This window comes from Rhinolophus ferrumequinum, chromosome 10, assembly GCF_004115265.2.
Source record: "Rhinolophus ferrumequinum isolate MPI-CBG mRhiFer1 chromosome 10, mRhiFer1_v1.p, whole genome shotgun sequence".
Lineage (NCBI taxonomy): Eukaryota > Metazoa > Chordata > Mammalia > Chiroptera > Rhinolophidae > Rhinolophus > Rhinolophus ferrumequinum.
The window spans coordinates 47592460-47612779 of NC_046293.1; the positions used below are offsets into that span (position 1 = coordinate 47592460).

A 20320-nucleotide genomic window follows, 5' to 3' on the forward strand; every position below is an offset into this window, starting at 1 on the left:
CACATCCTCACCAACACTTGTCATTTGTTGATTTATTGATGATAGCCAATTCTGACAGATATGAAGTGATATCTCTTCGTGGTTTTAGTTTATATTTATCGGATGATTAGTGATGTTGAGCATATTTTCATATGTCTATTGGCCATCTGTATTTCGTCTTCAGAGAAATACCTATTCAGGTCCTCTGTCCATTTTTTAATTGGATTTTTTTTTTTGGTGAGAAGTTGTAGGAATTCTTTATAAATTTGGATATTAACCTCTTATCAGATGTATCATTAACAAATATCTTCTCCTATTTGGTAGGTTGTCTTTTTGTTTTGCTGATGGTTTCCTTTGCTGTGCAAACACTTTTTAGTTTGATATAGTCCCATTTGTTTATTTTTTTCTTTTGCTTCCCTTTCCCAAGGAAACATATCGTGTGTGTGTGTGTGTGTGTGTGTGTGTATGTTTATATAGCTAAGAGAGATATCAAAGAGTTTACTATGTTTTCTTCTAGAAGTTTTATGTTTTCAGGTCTTACATTTAAGTCTTTAATCCATTTTGAGTTTATTGTATATGCTGTAAGAAAGTGATCCAGTTTCATTCTTTTGCATGTATCTGTTTAGTTTTCCCAACACCATTTTTGAGGAGACTATCTTTTTACTCATTGTATATTCTTGCCTCCTGTGTCATAGATTAATTGACCATATAGGTGAGGGTTTGTTTCTGGGCTCTATATTCTGTTCCATTGATCTATTTGTCTGTTTTTTGGGTAGTATGGACATTTTAATGATGTTAATTGTTCCTATCCATGAGCATGGTATATTCTTCCATTTATTTGTGTCTTCTTTAATTTCTTTCTTCAGTGTCTTACTCAGTTTTCTGAGTATCAGTCTTTTACCTCCTTGCTTAAATTTATTCCTAGGTGTTTTGTTCTTTTTGATGTAATTGTAAGTGAGACTGTTTTCTTAATTTCCCTTTCTGATAATTTGTTATTGGTATATAAAAATGCAACTAAATATTTTTCCTGATATTTTATTGAAATTATTTATTAGTTCTAATAGTTTGTTGGTGGCATCTTTATGGTTCCCTTTATATAGTATCATGTCATCTGCTAATTTACTTCTTCCTTTCCAATTTGGATGACTTTTATTTCTTTATCTTGTTTTATTGCTATGTTGAATAAAAATGGGGAAAGTGGACATCTTTGTGTTGTTTCTGATCTTAAAGAAAAAACCTTCAGATTTTCACCATTGAGTAGGATATTAGCTCTGGGTTGGTCATACATGGCCTTTATAATGTTCAGATATGTTCCCTCTATCCTCACTTGCTGAGAGTTTTTATCATAAATAGATGTTGGATTTGTCACATTGTTTTCTGCATCAACTGATATGATTATATGATTTTTATCCTTCAATTTTATTTATGTGGTGTATGATGTTATTGATTTGTGGATGTTGAACCAACTTGCATCCCAAGAATAAATCTTAGTTGATCATGGTGTATGATCTCTTTAATGTACTGCTGAATTTGGTTGGCAAATCAGGGTAATACTGGCCTTGTAAAATTAGTTTGGAGCCTACCCTCCTCTTCAAATTTTTGGAATAATTTGAGAGGGATGCGTATTAATTCTTTTTTGATTTTGGTAAAATTCATCTGTTTAAGCTATCTGGTCCAGGACTTTTGGGGGAGTTTTTTAATTACTAATTTGATTTCATTAGTAGTTATTGGTCTGTTCAGATTTTTTTCTTCCTAATTCAGTCTTGGAAGAGTATGTTTCTATGAATTTATCCATTTTTTTCAGGTTGAGACATCAGGTGATAGTCTGGTGGGTGCTCCCTTGTATGTAACTAACTGCTTTTCTCTTGCTACTTTTAAAATTATCTCTGTCTTTAACCTTTGGCATTTTAATTACGATGTGTCTTGGTGTTGGACACCTTGCATTCATCTTGTTTGGGACTCTCTGCACTTCCTGGATTTGTATGTCTGTTTCCTTCACCAGGTTAGGGAAGTTTTCTATCATTATTTTTTCAAGTGGGTTTTCAATTCTCTTCTCCTTCTGGTACCCTTATGTTGTGAATGTTGGAATGTTGATGTTGTCCCTTAAACGATTCTCTTTTTTTTTTTAATTCTTTTTTTTTTTTCCTGCTCTGTTGGGATTTTTTTGTTGTTGTTGTTGTTTTTGTTTTTGCTACCTTGTCTTCCATGTGCTGATTTGATTCTGTGTTTCATCTAATCTGTTGGTTCCTCTTTTGCATTCTTCATTTTTGCCTGGTTCTTTTTTATGGTTTTTATCTCTTTGTTGAGGTTCTTACTGAGTTCATCTATTCATAAGTTCATTTGAGCATGCTTAAGTTCATAAGTTCCATAAGTTCATTGAGCATGCTTATAACCAGTGTTTTGAACTCTGTATCTGGTAGATTGCTTGTCTCCATTTCGTTTAATTCTTTTTCTGGAGTTTTGTCTGGTTCTCCTCATTTTGTCTGACTCCCTGTGTTTGTTTCTGTGTATTAGGTAGATCTATGTCTTCCAGTCTTGGCAAAGTGGCCTTATGTAATAGTTGTCCTGTGGGGCTCAGTGGCTCAGCCTCCCTTTTCACCTTACTGGGTGCTCCAGGGGTATCTGTTGTGTGGGTTGTGTGTGCCCTCCTGTTGTAGCTGAGCCATGATTTCTGTTATTATATCAGAGGGTGGAATTGACCCTCAGTCTGACTGACTGTGAAGGTTGGCCATGGCTACAGTGGACAAGCTGTTGTTCAGGAGCTGATCCCATTGAGTGGGAGCCTCTTTTGCAGGGCTCTGGTGCCAGCCTAGTCTTCCCTTCAGGTGTGTCATTTGTAGAGCTGGTTGACTGGTGTTTGGGTGTGGTCTGTGGCTAGCTACCTGGTATGTTGGCCCCAGTGCAGGCCATGGTCACCTGCTGTTTGTACCTGGCATGGGCTACCTGGTGGCAGCTACAAAGTGATCTGCAGTTGGTTACCACTTGTGTTGGGCTTGGAGGTTCTTAAGAGAGGCTATGCTGTGAACTGAAGCCGGTTGCCACTGGTGCCAGGTTTGCGAACCTTTCATGGGCACCACAGTTATGAGCCAGCTACCACTTGTGCCAGACTGTGGCTGCTTAGTTGAGGCTACATTCCAAGCCAACACTGGCCACATGTTATGCCAGGCTTGAGGCCTCCTGATGGGAGTTACAGGGTACACCGAGACTAGCTGCTGCTTGTTTGGGGTTTGAGAAGTTTAAGGAAAGCCCATAGTGCAAGGAGAGGCAGGATGCTTGCGTGGAAGTCTCCGGAAGTGGTTTGGGATAGGGATTCATCCCATCTCAGGGATTCACCAGGGCCTGGAGAGCTCAGATTTGGCACCTGCCTATGCTGGGGCAGTTGGGTGTGGAAAGGGCTCAACAAAGCAACAGTGGTGCCTGCCCATGTTTTTGTCCCCAGAGAGAGCTGCCCTGACCCCTACCCCTCCAGTCCTCAACCTGAAGGTAGTCAGTTCAGTTCCTCCACATATGTCCCTGGCACTTTTTGAGCTGCTGCCCCAGTGCTGTAGCTTAGAACAAGTGAGCTTGTGAGCGAGTAAGTCCATACTCTGCTCCTTTATGAGAAACGCTGGGACTCCAGCAGCTGTCCCTCTCACTAGGGTGTAATCCCTACTGGTTTTCACAGCCAGACATTATGGGGACTTCTCTTCCTGGAACTGAAGCCCTGGGTTGGGGGGCTCAGTGTGGGGCTGGGACCCCTCACTCCTCTGGAGAGACTTCCACAGCTGAGTTATCTCTCCTGATTCTTAATTGCCACACCGTGGATATAGGACCAGCCCGTTCTGCTTTTCTGCCCCTCCTACCAGTCTTGTCATGGCATCTTCTTTACATCCTTAGTTATAGGACTTATGTTCAGCTAGTCTTCAGGTGGTTCTCAGTGATGGTTGTTCTATAATTTAGTTATAATATTGATGTGGTCATGGGAGGATGCGAGCACAGAGTTTACCTACTCTACCATCTTGACCGGAAGTCAAAGCCCATGTTCTTTTTTCTTATTTTGGGTTTCCTTCATTTTTATCTCCCTAATAATAATAATAGTGGGGGTGGGGGTGGTAGTAGTAGTAATAGCTATGTTCAATATCCTGTGTATAAGAAATAAAAAAATACTATGTACTATATTGAGAATATTTTGAGCACAAAAAGTTTAAGTAACCTTTCTAAAATTGGTATAAAGTTTGTCTGAAAACTCATTGTCTCAGAGCACTTTATTTCTTGAAAATTTCCAAGAATTGATGGGAGGAGGATTTTGTAAGGTGTTGTTTATTATCTGTAGTCAGTTTGAAACTTGTTTTTGTGCCATTGTTTTAAATGAGTCATTGTTCTTTTCATTTTGTTTTGGAAACATCTCTGCATCCTTGTTTTCATGCCACAAAGAGCAACCATTCTTGTAAACTGCTTCTTGAGTTAAAGGAGGGAAAGTATTAACTATATAAAACATTAACCAACTGATAGGAATCGTCACAGTCCTTTCCTTTACATGGAACTAAATGCTCTGATTTGTTTTTTTTCCTCTTGCTTTGAATGAAGTTGCAAACCTGAATTTCCAGAGAAGTGGTCTGAGAAGATTATGGCCAAGAGATACATGGGATATAACAGCCCCATGAAGGATTACAGTTGATGACAGGACTCTCATGCTGCAAACCCTGAGCAGCTGAAAAGCTAAATATAACTCAGGGCAGTTCTTAGACTAGAAACAGAAACCTCCTGTGAAAATTGAAGAGCTTTCTGGGAATGGCGGATTATAATTTTAAGGGAGTCTGCAGAAGAAAAATTATACAGGAGCCTGGTAAAGAGCTTAAAACCTGTTGCCTTAGTTATACCCTCAGTTATACCTTATGTGTCTTCTTCAGCTCAACAGCCTGAATAGCTATAGCTTGAATCTCCTTTTTCCATTCTTTCTCAGGTTATAGTCACCTTCTGTGAGATTGGCTCTTTATTCAAAAGCATGAAATTTCAGGGACTAGTTAACCTGGGTCACATGGGACACAGGTGACTGAGAAAAGGGGGACAGCTCACAGCTATGGATATGGTGAATGGGAACTACCAGTAAATATTTTTGAGTCATAACCAGTTAGTTTTCCAAGAACTGAAAATAGATGTGCAAAGATAGTTGAGATGTGGTTAATTAAAGGAAACAAAAGGGTAGGTGGAAGGGAAACTGTGGTTGTGAAGTCAGGCTAAAATTATTGTTCCATAAGACTAAGAATCTTAAAGTTGTAGATAGAATATTGTGGAAGTCCATTAAGTCGTGAAGGATCTGGCTGTAGCAATATTATTTTGATTCTAATTGATTTCTAGAATAGAAGATTGGGAGCTATTTCTTAAAGGCACAAAAATGTAATTCAGGACAACCATCTTGCCTAGGTGGTAAACATACAGAACATTCTTTCTTAAGAGGTGGTACAAACTGAAAATGTTAATAGGTTCAAAAAAGTTTTAGGTAACTGGTTGGATGTTAAATCTGTAATGGGACATTGAAGCAAAGCAAGGCACTGTGGGGACATTGAAACCTTAAGTGGTTAGCTTCCAGAAGGATAGCCGTTTTCTCTCACAAATGTCCTGTTGTAACTACCACTTGCCTTGTTTTGTCACATCTATCACTTTGATCGTTCCTAAGACTTTATTGGGAATGTCTTACAGTTTAATATCACCACATTTCTTTCACCAGTGTTACCTCAGCCAGATGAGAACAGGGCAAACAGATAATGGCTTCTTCTAGAAAAGGAAAAGTATGAAAACAACCACTAGAGGCATTTTCGCATTTTTCCTTTTTTGACTTTCTTTTACTTGTTCTCCTTCTTTTTTGAAGATCATCTTTAAGAAAGGCTAAACTGAGGTTTTGAAATGGTGGAAAGCCCATGGGAACATAGGAAAGCAAAAAAAGTTTGAAATCATGCTCATTGAAAATCACAGTCCCAACTCTAACTGTGGGTGTGAGAAAAAGGTTCAATCAGAGTCCCTCTTCTATGAGAAGGTTCCTAACTAAGCTTATTATCTACCCTGGATTCTTAACTGCTTTTAAGCAAGTTTTATTTTAAAGGTCGTTTCAAAGTTTTATTTTCGTGTTTCCTATAGTCCAGTTCAGAAAATTTAAGAATATAATATTTAAAATCATATGAGAACTCCACTTGATAAAACTATTGCTTCCTTGGCATGGGCTAGAGGAACATATTTAACAGTAATTAGCTTGAGGCATTATACCTTCACTCTCACTCGGGATTTAAAATGCGATGTTCTAATAACAGAACTCTAAAGTTTATTTTAACACAGGCAAAGGGAAACAAAGGCAAAATGCATATATCGAATCAGGAAGCTGTTGGCGTGTGAACATCCCCTCTAATTATATTTATAAGTGAATTGTATCTATCCTTAATGAGAAATGACTGAAAATCACAAGTTCAGCTATTTGAAAACTAGTTATAGCCATTTACCAATATAAAATAACAAGACTATTTTTTTTTTACAAATTTATACATCAGTTTTTGACTTGCAACAGAAATCATTTACAAACTAAATAAATAGTAGGTTCTAAATCTAAAGAAATACCGTGTTTCATTAAAGCCAGACAATCAGCTTTAATGCATCTTTTGGAGCAAAAATTAATTTAAGACCCGGTCTCATTTTACTATAAGACCGGGTCTTATATAATATTATAGTAAAATAAGACCTGGTCTTATATTAGTTTTTGCTCCAAAAGACTCATTAGAGCTGATTGTCCAGCTAGGTCTTATTTTCGGGGAAACGGTGTAAGTCACAAGATACAACTGATATTTGGTAGTTACACAGGTGCCATGTACACTATAATGGAAAGTCCACCCACTTCCCTCATTTGCTTGTGTGGTCTTTGGAATCTCATGAGTAGAACGCAAGAAAATCTATTGGAAAGGGATTACATAATAAGGTGGTTTGGTTAGATCAAGAAAGTAATGGGGGAACATTTTCTCAGTCCCTTGAGACTGCTTCCTGGCAATTGTCGCCAGTTTGGCTCAAATAAACTCTTATAAGCTTTAAAAGAAAAAAAAAAAGAATAGTAATGGGCACTCACAAAAGCAGTAATTCAATTAGGCAGTACCCATAAAAATGTTAGAACTCTCTAGTTAAGAAGTGCACACACACACACACAAAATGACTCAAATGAGAAAAGGAAAATGATTGAAATGGTAGAAAAAGGCACTTTCATACTCTGCTGGTAAAGTGTTCGTTTTTATAAATATTTTGGATGACAGTTTAGCAACCTCCATATCAGAAACTTCTAAAAAGACCATGCTAGTTAAAATCTGCTTCTAGAATTTAGCCTAAGGGAATAGCAATTGAACATGTGCACCAATACATATGTACAAGGATGATCATTGCAGCCGTGTTTATAAAAGCAACAAATTGGAAACAACTTATGTGTTCATCAGTGGAGAAACTGTTTAACTAAATTATATTGCAGCTATTAAACATGATGATGCAGGGCTTTATATCAAGCTAGAAAAATGTCTGTGATGGATGTTTATAAAACAGTACGTATAGTATGGTACCATTTTGGTTGATGTGCATGCATACGCGTGTGAAATCCTAAAAAGATGTACTCCAAAATATTAAGAAGCTCTGCTCATCTCTAGGAAATGGGATTACATATGACTTATTTTTTTTCTTTATATTTTTGTTTTTTCAGAATTTTTATTGTGTATAGAGTTTTGATCATGAGGGAGGGGCGCTAATTTTATTCTAAGACAAAGTAAACCAAGCTCCTACTACATGCAAAGGGTCAGCAGAGAACTCGGGGTGAGCAAGACCTGGCTACTGGCCCTCAGAAATTAATAGTGTGGTTAATAGAGTGGGGAAGGAGACAGTGGGATTTGTACAAAAATTGTTCTCGGTCACTCCTGAGTTCATCTTGATCGTCATAGAGTCACCACCAAGGGATGTTCTTGGAACATCCTGACACACTTGACTCTGTAACATATTTGGAGTCCTCATTTCTGGAGGCACCCTCCTCCTTGAACCCACCACACTTCTTCCCTCTCAACACATTCCTGAATGCCGGGGTCCTGTCAAAAATGTGCTCGTGCATCATCCGCCATGTGCCATTCGCTGAGCTGACTTCCTGTGTGGCTCCCTGTGTGTCTGTGTACTTCTCCTTATCCCTGTTACTAATGTCTAACTTTTTTTTTTGCTTTAGTATGATGAATATTTGGTATTCTCTCTTTCTATTTTTTTATTATATTACTTTTATAATAACGTTCAGTCTTATCAAAACAACCCACAAGCATTCAGACTTCTTATATGTCCTGATAATAAGTTGTTTACTCAATGTAGACGGAGAATGGTTAATATATATTAGATTTTTTTAGCAAACATCTATTAAATGAGATTACCAAAAATTGATATATTATTTACAACATTCACAATAGGATTTTTGGCAAATTCTCCATTGTGGGCTTATTTTATTTTATTATTATTTTTTTTAAAGGTTGAGTTGATATGGTTTACTTAACATAATGACTTATTCCTCTTAGGGCCAATATCTAACTTCTAACTGCCCTTTTCCCACCCTTGCTTCTCATAGTACTAGTCCTTCCACCTTCAGCATTTAGCCCTTCGTACCTGCAGCTCTTGGCATTTTTCCTTGAACTGTCTCACTATCAAGTGTTCTTATAGGCTGAGGAGGTAATTAAAACATAAGGCATAAAATTTGACCAGGTCTCTCCTGTTTCTGCAGTAATTTTGCACAGTTGTATAAAGGAAAAAAAAAGTTTCACTATTATGCCTTGAATCTGCCTGAACTCTGCTACAGTTAAGGAAAATACTTCGAACTATATTTCATTCATAGTTACATGGCATGTAAATAAAATTTCATTATTTTCCATTTGAGATCTAAATATTTACAAAAAAGCTTTTGCTTTTATACTTTTGTTTCCCTAGAACTCGCTTTGTGCATGGATTCAGGGTTTAATGAGAAATAGAAAATCCTATATTTTCGCTTTAGTCCTCTGCTCTGATTAGCTTGTTTTTCTTTCTGCTGTGCTTCTTAGAATTAATTATTTTGTTTTGCTGGTCTTAAAGACTGCAGAGAGCCACATGTTTGTTACAAACATTCACATATCAATTGCTCTTTAATTATGTTTTGATATTGTTTTTCATAGTGTAATTCCTCGACTATTATTGTTAGATGGTACACCTTTGTTGCATTCTGCTTTGTGTAGAGGTCAGGACCATTAGCCCAAAAAAGTCTGGAATGTTCTCCAATCTTAGTCAATGACAACCATAGCAGGGCAGGAATAGCCTATTTGGAAATTCTAGAGATACAATTAGATAATATCACTTGCTGCCCAAGGCAAGTCCAGCACCCTTACACATAAACAAGAGTTTGAGCAAAGATGCCAGTCTGACTGCTTTGTATCCAGACCCTGCACAAATGATTTAAATTCAACATTTTAGACTCCCGGAGTAGAGGCCTCTGTTGTGACATGGGACTTCTGATCTCGGTTTTGCAGGGCTCTATGAGACCCTTGAGGAATGTGGGGCAGTGTTAAGCAGCAGGTCATTTCATGGACTCACCAAGTGCTGATGCCAAGGATTTCAATAGTGGGCTCCTCACCTATCACTGACCCAGATGCCACAGAACAGTGACACTCGGGCAGCTGTTTCCCCAGGTCCTCTCTTACTCTATCCCTTCTTTGCCCAGAAGACAGACCTCACCCTGATGTAATCATCATGTGACCCTTCATATTCCTGAAGAATAGCATCTTATTCAAGGAGGAGTCCAGTGCCTTCTTTCATTCAGAGACAGCTTATGAGACATTTTCCTACCAAATGATTCCTGGAAAATGCTCATCTTTGGACTTGTCTTTCTGTCCACTGTGATATTCTTTCTCAAGCACTTGTCCTATAGTACAGAGATTCCAACTGCTCTGGGGCCAGAACTGGTACCCACACATACTTCCTAGCTAATAGCAAACAATCCTCGTTTTTCATGTTCTCAAACTCACAACTCTAGCTTGAAAGCACCGGGCAGAATAATTTTGCTGCTTGCATTTTTTATCCTGATTTGGATAAGGAGGATCGTGCTCTGTTAGCTCTTCTGTTGAAGAAGCTGCCCACAAATAAAAGGAGAGGAACCAGCTGAGAGGAGGGAGACCTGGAAAACATCACTTGGGTAAATCACACATGATCTCGCTTCTACACTACTCAGCCAAGCTCTTATTTCTCAGCTCTTCCCTCGCTCATACCAAGCATGTCTCTTCTTTATCCCAAGTGTGAAATATCAGTGCCAACAGCCAAAGACAGAATGGTCAGGTCGCTATTCTGCAATGGTTGGCAATGTTGTTTTGCTTTATTTTGATACAATGAACATAGCTAGTCCTTTTAACTACAGGAGCCTTTAACTTTTAGTATAGTGTTAAGTGAGGTTGCTACAAATGAATAAATAAATGCTAGGTTGGTGGAATCTAGTCTCCTTGGGACCAGAGAGGGCAATTGGTGTGAACAGATGTAATGTATTATAGATTTCAAACTGTAATTAGAAATTTGCTTGCTATTGTTTTCCAGGAAGGAAGAAGTATTAATAGCTCGAGACTCTGTTGACTTCCTTGGCATTGAAGACATTTGCCTAAGGTCTCAGGGTAACAATTAGTGAGTTACCCCGATGAGTTTACGAATTAATAGATTTTCTAGCCAGAAAGTCAGTAACCATACATTTGCTGTGATCGCTAAAGTGATTTTACCTGATAAAATTTTAAACCTCTTCAAGTACTTTTTAAGTTTAATCTGCTGAATAGGAAAAGTTGGGTTTCAGAGTTGTTTTTCTTTTCTTTTGTTTTTCTTTGTTTAAATTTTATCTTGGTGCCATTTGACTAGGTAGACAAGACTAAAGATCAAATTTTTGGTGGGGGTTTAAATGACTTAATGTGTGATTTTTATTTCATATCATAGAAATACTAATTAAATACCCAGTAGTTAGGCTCATGCCAAGCAGTATAAGGAAAATTCTCTAAAGAGCTTAAGAACAGAGTTTCTCAGATATTTAGTGTATGTAAGAATTAACTGCAGAATTTGTTTAAAATGCTGATTATTTTCATGCTAAACCCTAGATTTTAATTTAGTAGGACTGGGATGGAGTCTAGAAATCTGCAAATTATTGACCAACTCAGTGACACTGATATAAGATAAAGAGATTACTGTGGAATTAAGCATGCTCTTATTTCTTGAACTGAATAAATGGATGATGGGTGGGACAGAATGAACATTATTAGGAGAATCAAAATAGAGGCAAGAAGAAGCCAAGGTGTTTTATCCTAGCTTAACAGGTTCAAATTGCAAAAGCCCTTCAGTATCACCCTACAAAACCTGGGGATTAGAAGCTTGAAACCTTCTGAGGTTTCAGAATAGAGGAATAATAATAAGAGAGTGATTTTTAAAAGAATGTTGCTTTGATGGGATGAGTTGTAAAGCTAGACAGCCGGGGTAGAAGGTTTAGAGTGAGGTGATAAATATGAGCATCAAGGAGGAGGTAATGACAACAGAAAATAAAATGTCAGAAGACATATTGGTAAAAATGTTGAACTTCCTTTCAGATACCTTCAGATAGGAAGTTAATGTTAAATGCATTAAAAATACTCGTTACAAACATAATAACAGCAACAACAACAATAAAAATAACAAGAATAAAATAAAATTCAACAGGTTTTTCAAGTGTTTACTTGAATGATTCTTGAAACTCCATAGGAGTTCAACAGCAGCTTGTATTGCCTTCTTTCAATGGGGTTTTGAGAGTAAAATGTTTAAAGATCAAATTTTGAGTAAACTGAGAGAAGGCATAACGAGGCCAGGACTTGAATAATTCACCTCTGAATAATCAGTCATTTAAAGATAAACTGTATTTATCCTGAGAAATTATTAAAACTTCACTTCATATAACACAAAAGCAAAATTTTAGGAGAGGATTCTTTTTTTTTTTTTTAAGTTTTCTATTATTTTGATGTCCTGTTGGGTGAGTTGGGCCTGTAGTGGGACTTATTACTGAAAAAATCCAGCCTTTTTTCCATTTTTTATAAACATAACAGTTTTATCCATAAATTAGCCTTTTTTATTTAGACTGATTCCCTTGTTTGTTACATATTCTTTCCAACCCAGCATTTAGTTTCTCCCTTCTTCCCAATTGCCTGGTAGAATGTTTTCCGCCAAGAGATAGGAAACCTGGATTTCACAGCAGTAGAAAATTGGCACCCTTTCCCTGACATTGCATTCTAATAATACCATATCAGAATTTGACCTAGTTATTTCTCACAGACAACTGTTGCCAAGTCTGTAGGGGTTTTCCTCCAAACAAAGGGCCATGATCTTCTATCACACGAGAGAGATGTGCGTGCAGACCAGATTAGCGTAGAGCTAGCTGCCATCCTGTGCAGCTGAGCAATGGCCACGCAAGGAAGACTGCCTGGAGTCGTAAGAAAATGTGGTTCTCATTTCAGGCCTAATTCTTCAGAACTTAACTTCAATGAGCTCCTGCTGGATGCCACCAAAGGCAACATAATGTGGGCAAGAGAGAACAATTTGCTTTTATACACTTTACAGATGTCTGCAATGATAACCTGGTTTTTGTGGCTGTATTCCACCCTACTTTACCTCCTCCTCGCCATTCTGAGAAATTATTTCATTTTTTCTTTTTACTCTACACAAAATTTTCCTCTAGCAACTGCCCAGGGTGGCACCAATAGTAACATCTTCATTGAGAGGAAGAGAAATCGAAGAGGCCTCAAGGACTCTGGCTGATAGGAAAAAGGCAGGGCTTAGCATTTTTGTATAGCTTTTTAATACTCTTAAAGTTTGTTGGTTTTAAATTGCCAATAAAAGAATTGGGTAGTGGCATCAGCCTAAGACATTGATGTGTCTGTTTTCCTGGCCCCACAGTACCCTGGCTAGGAAAGGTCTCCAGGCAAAGTCACACTGTCTGTGGTTAGAGTCTGTGGTTAAATGAGGCTGCGATGAAGGTGTGTTGAGTTAGGTTACATCAATGGTATGCATTCTGCAGGTGGAGTGAGTACCCTGCTAAATGGGGGGAATGTCAGCCACTAATAAGCCTTCACAGGCTCCCTGCTGGAAAAGAGGAAAGGAATCACAAGTATCAGGTTGTGTATGTGTAGCAAAAGATACATCTCCAAAGTGGGAAGAAAAAGAGGAAGTGGTGGTATAAATTAGGTTATTTTTGTACTAATTGATGCTGAATGCAGAGAAGGATTAATCACACTGAATGATTAAGTGCTTCCACCAAATGACTGCAAAATGCAATCTCCCCATGAGCTTTTAATTAAAAAACTCAAAATATTAAAAATATTACTTAGTTAAAAAGCAGTTTGATTCTTAAACAACAAAATTTACATAAGCATCCTGACAAGCTATGTGAGAAAACAAACTCAAGTCTTTTCAAACAATTCTTTTCAAATCCATATAGTAATAGAGAATAGTACTGTGTTCATTTCCAAATAGAGACGGTTTTCAATTGTATTAGGTCTGTGTTTTGCCATTATTTCTTTGTTTTTTTAACCCATTAGGCTTTTAAGATCTAAATGAAAGGCTCATTTATTTTGTTGTTGTTGCTATTTTTTTTTCTCCCTAGGAATGAGGGGGTATCTTTTGTGAAATTTGGAACAAATACCAAAGACCATTGTAGCTTTTGTGTATATTGAAGCATCTTCTGGCATTTGTTTAAGGTTATCAAATGATACCTTCGATAAAGTGGTGAGGTCCAGAGAAAAGTCAGGAAAATTAATGAAAAAGTTAGAAAATAAGACAAAGGAAGGATGAGGTTTTCATCAACAGTGCTTCATTTTAGGAGCTTTTTCTTCTTGTTAAATGAACTTCAGTCCTGTGGATAGGCATCTCTGGTTACTGTGTTCATTTCCAAACCGGATACTCCTTTTGCTGTTTGAGGTGGGAATAATTTTGGGATAATTGTGTCGCATATATACTGCTGGCATTTTCCCAGGCACTTGTAGAATAATGCGAAACTGCTCAATTCATGGCATTCCTTTCACCAAGAACAGACTATGCTTGCGAAGATCATGGGGACAGTGACCTTTGTCAAGTAACTAGTAATGGATGTATTTCTCTTTTTCTGTAAATACATTGATGTACCCACTAAAGCTAGAAAATAAACACTTAGAAATTGGCATTTTTCTTTCAAAAAATTATATTTAAATTTGTTTTTCCATTGCACACAGGAAGATTTTAATGGAAAACCTGACTCCCTCTTTTTTAATGACGGCCACCGAAGAATTGACTTTGTTCTCGTGTATGAAGATGAAAGTAGGAAGAAGGAGACCAACAAAAAGGGTTCAAATGAAAAACAAAAGGTAAGTTTTAATGCTGTGGGGACAAAGCCCCAGAGAGCAGTTTCCAGGCTCTAGGCCTCACATGGAAAGGTGCTGGCTCGGGTAGTAAATGGCCATCGGTTGTGGCTAGTTGGCCGTCAGCTGTAGCCAGTTAGACAGTTGGCCCCTGATATAGCTGCTGCAGCTGTGCTGGTTGGTGAGTCGAGGGGAGTCGAGGAGAGTCGTTGGTTGGTTGGCAGAAAAGCGGACAGCAGGTCACACGTCATGTGAATCCAGCCGCCAGCGAGACTATAGTGGTATGACTCCCCTACCTATGGCTCCGTGAGTGTTCCTTTTTGGCCTAGCGACATCCTGCGTTCTTATGTGGGGAGTGGGAGCTGAGACCTTGCAGGCCGCCCCGCATAACATATGCTCTTTTCCTTTCTTTTTATTCTTTATAATATTGTGAAAAGTAAAAAGTGCTGTTTTTATGTAAGCAGTAAGGTGAAACTGGTGTTTGAAATATCATACGCCATACATACCTTCATATTTTCTCTGCTCATCATTCCCTCAAGGCATGTTAAACACATTTTTTTATTTTTAATTTGAAATAGAAACTTCCACAGGTTCTTAACCTCAGTTGGTTTCACAGCTGAAGGCAGACTTTCTTCCAAGGAAAAGTACTACCTACAGAAGAGGTTTATATTAAAAATACATGTGGCTGTTTGCAACTAGGTAGGAAAGGAAGGTAACGATTAATAATGACAGCAAGGGTAGTAACTAGCATTCTGGTGTGCTCACTCACAGACGGTACGTGCCTTTTACATGCATTTTCTCATTTAATCCCCATAACATGAGATGTATTTCATTATCGTACCATTCTAGAGGACAGAATTGACCCTTAGAGAGTTTAAATGATTGCTCTAGTATAAGAAATAGTGGAGCCGTGCTTCAAACTCTTGTCTTGAATCTAGAAACTGTCCTCTTGACCTCTCCCATTTTCTGTCACCTCCCTTCTGTCCCTGTCATCCATTGCCAATCAAGCTGCTCCTTCCTCCCTTTCCTTTGCTTCAAGCTCTTTCAGGTAACAGGGCCATCTTTACCTCAAGAGGTTAAACTGTTTAGTAGGCTAGGGTTTTAACACCTGCCTGGATCTCCTTTCCCTGAACTCAAACTGTATTAAACTAGAACAGGAGAAAAAGAGAGCATACCTGTAAGTGTCACTTTTACCCACTTTGAAAATCACTTCTTCAATTCTTTGTTTTCGTTTTTTTCTCACATCTGTGCTATTACATTCATACAGCTTTAATTGTCCCTAGCTGGACTCTCTGTGAAATATTCTTAAATTTATTGATGTGTGCCCATTTGTTCAAACCAAGTGAAACCTACTTAAAATGAAGTAATCAGTCCTGTTGTATTTTGATTTTTTGTTTGTTTATTTTGGAAGGGCTAAGTTTGGAGGCTTGTATTTATATGGTGTCACAGGATGAGCCTTGGCTTTGGAACCTCACATTCAGATTCTAATTCTGCCACTATATTATTTGGAGTAATTCTAGTTGTTTTAACAGACTAGTCCCGAATGACAGAGGCTTAACAAAATAAAAGTTTATTTCTTGCTCATGTCAAGCCCAATGTGGCATCCCTATTTGGCACAGTGACTTGAGCTCTGTTCCTTGCAGTCATTTAGGAACCCGACTGACACAGAGGTGTTGCCATATTCACAGGTAGTTTCTGACATCTTCCTGGGCATCAACACAAATGGTAGATAGGATAAGAGAGAGGATGGAGAAAGTACCCATGCTTCTTTACCTATTTGGCCTAGAAGTGACTACATCAGTTGTGTTCACATTCTATTGATCAGAACTCAGGAAGGTGGAAAGTGTACTTTCTTGCTGGACAGCCATTTCTCAGTAGGAACTCCACCCTGTGGAAGGGGAACAGGAGTTTTGTTGGGTGCTAGCTTGTCTCCTTGCCACAGCTACTAACTGGCTGTGTGACTTCAGTGAATTTTCTTATCATCACATTTTATGATTATTTTTGAGATGCCTGTTATTTTTACATTTTGACATCTCTGATATCCGAGTACATCTCACAAATGGCGTGCCATAATTTCATTGGCTGAATTTTTTCTTATTGGTACCTAGAATGTTGGCTCACCATACAACCAATGGCATCTTAGATTCAGGAAAATGGGAATCCTGATACTTAGTCCATAGGGTTGTGGTTTTTATTAAATAAAATAATACAGAGAGATGTTATCTAAATTTTCAGCACATAGTAATGTTAATTCCTGTCACTTCCCATTTATTTGGGCTTTTCTTAAAACCGTGCACTGGTATGAAAAGGCATGACTCTCCTATTATTGTATAGTTGTATCACTATTTAAATAGCTTAGAGTACTTTATCATGTTCCTTTGGACACTAAGATATCTCCTGTGCAGTCATAGTCACCGCCATCAAATATTCATTAAGCATCCGAATGCCAGTGGAACTGGATGGAGTACTACATAAAGTACGTTAAACAAATCTAACCCAGTAAAGTATAAAGGAAGTAATTCTGGTTTTAGAAAAGAGCTTCACTGCCATGGTGAAGGAGCCCTAGAGCTGCTTGCATTATTAATAAGTTCTACATTTGCTTTACACAGAAACATAGGTCCCAGGGTAACTCATATATCAGGAGGAAAAAAAAATCATTAATTTAGGCAATCCCTGAACTCATGGATTGACGTACCATGATGTTGGTTTTTATAAGCCGTGCTTTGAAGTGTTTTGCATTTCTATTTGTACATAATTATTTAAGTTAGACTCTACCAGAATGCAAAGCTCAGCTTTGGAATCACATTTTTATTAATTGGAAAAACATTTGCAAGTTCTGTCATACTCCCTGCCAGGCCTCATATAGGATTTAGGACAACACCAACGGAAAGCAATTTCAAAATACTGTTTACTTTGAGAGAAAAAAAAAATGTCTGAACCATATTGATTTCCTAAAGCAACACCAAGGTTGACTTTGCCAGGAGCTGATCTAAAGACTACTATTAAATACTTTTTTAGAGATGATGGAGAAAGGTAGAAGTGATAGGGCCACAAATATCAAAAACACAGAGGAGTAAAAGGCTACATCTTTCCAAAAGTAAAAGAGAAATTATTTTTCTAACCAAACCTCCAAATATCTTGTAAATTTGTCCCTTTATATTAGTGAAAATACTTCATAAACCTCACACCTTCCTTTTAAAAGCATAAAAAATTTACATTTAGATTTTTCAAGGGGATGATTTTAAGTGGTTATAAACCCTCTTTTAGCCAGTACTGTTCTTAACACAGAATCATTTTGATTTTTTTTTCTTACTGCAAGTAATAGGAAGATCAAACTCAAAATGGCTTACATGCTAAAAGAAAATAATAATTTTCTCATTTAAGAAGTAGCCTGGAGATAGGACCATTTCCTGGGTAGATAATTTATTGGCTTAATGAGGTCATCAGGAATCAAAGTTCATTTCGTCTGTCTGCCCTGCCATCCTCCAAATGTTGGCTATTCTTAAACTGGCTTCACTTTGTTGTAAGATGGCTGCTACAGTTCCAGGCATCCAGAGGCAAAAGGAGGGAATGCCCTTTCTCATGGCCCTTTTTTAAGGGGAAAGAAAACTCCCCTGGAAGGGCCCAAAACAGACGTCCTTTCACAGTTCATTGTCTATCACAAATCTATTCCTAACCAACTCCTGGCAAGATGAATGGAGTTACCATCATTAGCATAGACTAATCAAGACTAGTCTTTCATCTCTTGAAACACCTGATCACTCAATATCTGAAAAACGACTATACTTTTCTTAGTAATGAAAAAGTAGAGAATGACTGTTCACTAGGCAGCCAGCAGTGTCTGCCACAGTAAGTGATTAAATATATTTAAATATGTTTGATATATATTGTGAAGGACAAAAATGTTCTAAATAAAACAGATTCTCATATACTTTTCCAACTCCTCCTGCTCGGTTTGGTTAGTAATGCTTCTTTCTTTCATTTCCTTTTTTTAGAACTGCTAGCAAGTGGCAGAATTGATCTATTTGAATTTCATTTTGTCTGCCACTTGGCTTCCCTTCAAACAGATGTGTTTATGACCAAATAATGGTATAATTCAAATGATGGTAAAGAGAAGATAGGGGGTCTAGATAGCACAGAAACAGTAGAAACAATCCTGAATATGTGTTCTATTTATTTATGTTATATCAGCAGAATCCATTCCTAAAAGTTGATGGAAAATTTATTTCTTTAAAGTTGATGAAAAGTTTATATATGGAAGTAAAAATTTGTATTTTATGTCTGACCTTAAAAATTCTTTACTGTATGCTAGAAGGATTTGGCCCATGGAGACGAGACCATAGAAAAAAAGATTTTTAAAAAATGAGTGATCAAACTAAATTATATCCACACTTTCAAATAATGTGAGACAACTGACTAATTGGTTAAAGATCCTGTTAGCTTTTAAAACTGTTACACATTATTGTAGATGTGTTGTTACCTTGAGGCTGGAACTGTTTGTATAGAAGCTGCATGAGATCTCTTTGGAAATGTTTAAAAGTTCATCAAAAAGTTCTAGTATAATTAACACAGCACATCACTCCATTTATTGTGTCTTACATTCTTTAGTGAAGTTAGATAATGTCCATGAATATCTTGTACATTTTATTAATTATTAATGTTTTAAATTTTTGTTGTCAGAATTTTAAATTGCAGTTTGTGATTTATTGTGTTAAAAAAAGAAGTCTATTGATTTTTATAAGTTCTATCTAAGAACCTTGATAAACTCTTTCTAGTTCTAGCAGTTTACAATATTTCAAGTTTGCTCCCCCCCCCAAAAAAAAAAAAAAAAGATCATATTGTCTCTCTGCCATCTTCATACTTTTTTCTTGTCCAAGTGCAATGGCTAAGACATAGAACCAATAACACGTAGTAATCATCATTGTATTGTTCCTGATTTCAGTGGGAATGTTTCTAAAATTTCACCATTAAATATCACACTTGCTATAAGTTTTTAGTGGTATTCTTTTAAAAAGTTAAAGGAGTTCTCTTCAGTTATATATTGCTAAGAGTTTTTATAGTTGGATTTCAAATTTTATTAGATGATTTTTAAATTTTTTTTTGTATCGAGGTGATCATAGGGCTTGATTTCTCATTAAGTCTTATGTGCATTAAGTATATGGTTATTTCTGGTTAATAAAACGATAACTAACAGTAAAGATAATTCACAAATCATTATTGGACTCAACATGCAATGTACAGTCTTCATAGTCATTAGCTCTCTACTTGTGCTAATACTACATTAGCATAGTTTATTAATTTATAATTCATTAAAAAGTATTTGAGCTTACTTACAAAAATATATCAAGAATAAAAATAATTAGATGAGGAAATCAGGGTAACAGAAATGTAAAGGCCAGAAAATAAAGTGAAGCCATGTATTAGAGTAATAAACAAAATGATTTATTATTAACTATAAGGTCCTAATCAAAAGTTAGGGCTTATTGGCAAGTTTGCCTCCTGGTTTCCTCGTAGCCAACGAAAATAGGGAATGTCATCAGTAATACAGTCTACAGTTTCAACCCAATAAAAACAAAACTGATTGTTTGAAAGAAATGTAATGTTCTGGTCTGAGGATCCCACAGAAGAGATGTATCCCATGGATCCTCGTAAAGGGAAAGGCCTGATTGAGTGGACTTACTATTGGCATACCTTCTCCAAATTGAAGAAATAAAGGGATGGCAGAGAAGAATAATGAAGAATCAGAACAGTATAAAACATTTCCTGAAATGACACAGATAGTCCATGAATTGGAAACTTGAGTCTCATATTAGGATAGGTTAAGAAAAGATGAGGGCAGCCAGTGTTGGGTGGTTTCAACCTTCTCTGATAACTTTTGGTAGGTGTTCTGTCTTTTGTTTTAGGAAACAAAATCAAGTCTAGTTTCAACTCTTTAATATTTTAGACAAAGGCAGGGAGCTCTTCTTTAT

General features: G+C 37.1%; 1 protein-coding gene across 2 annotated transcripts in view; it reads left to right on the forward strand.

Moving 5' to 3' along the window:
• The window catches only part of ANO6 (anoctamin 6), a 178019-nt gene that overhangs the window by 98719 nt on the left and 58980 nt on the right, over positions 1-20320 (forward strand). For both annotated transcript variants that reach the window (XM_033116822.1, XM_033116823.1), the window contains exon 3: positions 14226-14357. In XM_033116822.1, coding sequence (XP_032972713.1) covers positions 14226-14357 — 132 coding nt within the window. The remainder of the gene's footprint in view (positions 1-14225; positions 14358-20320) is intronic.